This window comes from Ipomoea nil, unplaced genomic scaffold (assembly GCF_001879475.1).
Source record: "Ipomoea nil cultivar Tokyo-kokei standard unplaced genomic scaffold, Asagao_1.1 scaffold3169, whole genome shotgun sequence".
Classification (NCBI taxonomy): Eukaryota; Viridiplantae; Streptophyta; class Magnoliopsida; order Solanales; family Convolvulaceae; genus Ipomoea; species Ipomoea nil.
In genome coordinates, this window is record NW_017619597.1 from 3,087,230 (window position 1) to 3,090,445 (window position 3,216).

Consider the following 3,216-nt stretch of genomic DNA (forward strand, 5'->3'; position numbering starts at 1 on the left):
TTGTTCGAAAAAGGGGAAAGAAAAAAGTCCTAGTGTTTATCAAACCCCTATCTTGTAACGAGAAAATGGATCTATGTTTAAAAAGAAACAATTAAACAATGCCCAACTCCCTCCAAAGGTCTAAGAAACTGGGCAAGAAACCGGAAGTTCCAATGTGGTTGTAGGAAAAAATGGTTAAGTTTTCTTGCTTTGGCAACATCTTCCATGCATATATGTGCATTTTGTCCCATCTTTATGCAGAGAAATCTCAAAAAAAAAAAAAACAAAAACAAAAAAAATGGAGTACCAGAGAGTAACATGTAGATGGTCAGATATCTTGCAACTGGAGAAAGAATATTTCAGAATTTGTTTTTCAAACAGTTACTATAATTGTGCATTCTTTCCACTGGATAACTGATATCATCCTGGTTTATCAGCAGGATCTAAGACACCAGATTCTAACATCTTACTGCACATTAATATTGCTTAATTCACCTGACACTGCATTAAATCAAGCTTAAACCAACAAAGAGCACTATATATGTTCAAGATATTAAATCTTTTAAAAAAAAACTATTTCAAATGACAATTTTCATGCAAGAATGGACACACACATCCAAACAGATCAGAAATGCTGAGAAAGGTCATAAAATAAAATAAAAATTTGAATCAGTACACATAAAATGAGATATGGAAGGAAGAAAATATTGCTTTTTATTGATAATGGTGGTGAGAAACACATATAGCACAAGCAAAAACTGGGCCAAAATTTTGGGTAAGAAGACATGTTTTATAATATATATTTCAGAGAAATGTGAAGTAAAAACCAGACATCATGCCCTCATTTCTTTTTGCTTGTGGATGATCCTACAAATACTAAATTATATATGTTTTGTGGGTAGAGCTTTCTGAGGTTGTCTGCCTCAAACTGAATAATAATAATAGTGACTGCTAATATAACAACAACAGTGTAAAGGAGTCAAAAGTCAAATGTAGTCTGTGGAGAAGCTCAAGATCTTGGGGGTGGGAAGAATTGCGTACCAGCCATGAAAGTGCTGAGCGGGGCGGGGTATAGGGAAGGGTCGAAGAACGCCTGGCCCTGGCCGCCGCCGCCTTCGGCGGCGGTGCCACCGCTGGCGCTGGTTGTGGCGGCGGACGTGGCTGTAGTGGCGGCTGCACCCGATGACAGAAGGTTGTGTTGCGTCTGGACTCCCGCGCTGCCGCTCCCGCCGCCGGACGAGCTCTCCCCCGCCGTCATGTACTGGCTCTCGGGCCCTTCGTCGTATAGAATTCCTTTGAAGACGTGGCCGCCGATGTTCACGGCGGTCTGGTACGCGTACTGGTCTTCCGAGTCGTCCACGGACCTCATCCGAACGCATTGGAACGCCGCATTTAGGCTCACTTTCGCCGGAAAGTTCCCCATTTCTAACCCTATTCACAAAAAATAGAAACAACATAAACTAAAGAAGAAGAGATAACAATAGGTACTAAAAGAGAATATAAATTATATTATGCAGCCATGTGATTTGCATCAAAGATGTCAGAACTATCCCCAAAAGAAGCGAAGAAGAAGAAGAGAAGGAAATGCACACTTCAATTTTGGTAAACTGAAAGGGGTTTGTTTCATTCCTTTTGTTTCTGAATTTTTAATGAAATTGCGCCACCACAGAAGAACAACAATAGTGGTAATGATGGGAAGAGTGCAAAGACGGTGATGGTGAGAGAGAATTGAAGAGAATAGATAGGGTACCGGAAATGGTGGAAGGGAGACGATGAGAGCAAAGTAAAGAGGAAGAAGTGGGGGGATTATCGTCGTCTCTCTGCCTTTTGGGGGTTTCTCTGCTGTGAAGCTGCAGCGATTGTTGTTGTTCTTGTTGTTGGTTCAAGGCGGAGAGGTGGTGCTGGCGTTCCCGGCGTTTGGACGCCGGAACCCAAGTGCTCTTGACGTGGGTTTGGCACTGAAACCCCCGGCTTCTGCAGCAAGTCCTACACCTCATGTGGGAGCAGTCTTTCTTGGCTTGGTTGCCGCAGTCTTGGCAGCTAATCCCGGCTGCACCGGTACCCGCGGCGGCGCTGCGCATCATCACAAACGCCGCCGATCTCAAGGGCTCGTCCGCGGCGGCGGGGGAGGAGGGGGACATGTGGGGGTTTCGGCTGCTGGGACCCACGCCTAAACCGACGGCAGACGACGGGTAAAGCTCCTGGAGGGAATTGAGGTGGGGATGGGGCTGATGTTCTTGCCATAGCTCGAACCCCTTATACGCCGCCGGTATTTCCTGATCATTTCTGTAAAGAAACCAACTTTCCGGGCTGATTTCGGTGGCGGCGGCGTTGCTGCTATTCTGCTGGTGGTGGTGGTGGTGGGGGTGGTGGGGGGTATTTCCTCCTCCTCCTCCTCCTCCTCCGCCTCGTCCACCGCTTCCTCCACCTAGTGAAAAGAAGCCAGCCATTTAGTTGCCGCTTTTAACCCTTTTCCAGAATCCAATTGGGACTGACAATCCATAGCAGTGATTATGACCCGAGAATGATAAGGCAGGCCGATAACCCCCTCCGCTAATAATCTTGATTTCGTCGTTGTTGTAGGGTTGGAAGAAGCGTCAGAAAACAAAACATCCTCAGACTCTCTCTCTATATCTCTCACCTTTGAAATAAAAATCCTCCTATATACGGAGTATTTTTTTTAATGCTGTTAAAAATCCAAGATCAGTACTGTTTATGTTGTTTGTACTATATGGGCTGGTCACAATTATGGAAGGGATGAAATTTGCAGGCTTTAGTTAAAAAAAAAAAAATGAAAAATTCTTGGACAGACAAAGCGATCAGGAAAGACTTTTTGGAGAGAGAGAAAAGAGTGATTAATGAGAAAGGAAAGCAGAAGTGAGAGAAGAAGAGAAGAGGGTATGGCTATATTTTCTTTCTTGTGATCTAGAGAATAGAGAGGAGAGCATTAAAGAGGTAGTAGAAGTAGTAGTATAGAATTACAGCTCTGCAACTGCAACGCCGCCATGGCCAAAAAGCAGCAGACTTGCAGACACTCTCTCTCTCTCTCTCTCTCTTCTCTCTCTAGTTTGTTTTGTTTCTCTGCGCTCACTGCTCTCTCTGCAACACACACCCAATTTAAGTCTTTACAACTCACAGGCTTCCGGCTCGACCTTCCATTCCCCTCTCTCTCTCTCTCTCTCTCTCTCGCTCTGTGATTGTTTCTGAGTGAACACTTTTTACCTTACAATCCTCTGG

The 3,216-nt window shown here is 44.6% G+C and overlaps 1 protein-coding gene across 1 annotated transcript; it reads right to left on the minus strand.

The window, feature by feature from the left end:
- Positions 1 to 668: 668 nt before the first annotated feature.
- Positions 669 to 3,216, minus strand: LOC109167480 (protein SHI RELATED SEQUENCE 1-like). The gene is made up of 2 exons (XM_019316489.1): positions 1,730 to 3,216; positions 669 to 1,410 (listed from the first exon to the last, which is right to left on the minus strand). Exons 1-2 carry the CDS (start codon positions 2,427 to 2,429, stop codon positions 989 to 991), a joined length of 1,122 nt encoding a protein of 373 aa, XP_019172034.1. The 5' UTR covers positions 2,430 to 3,216; the 3' UTR covers positions 669 to 988.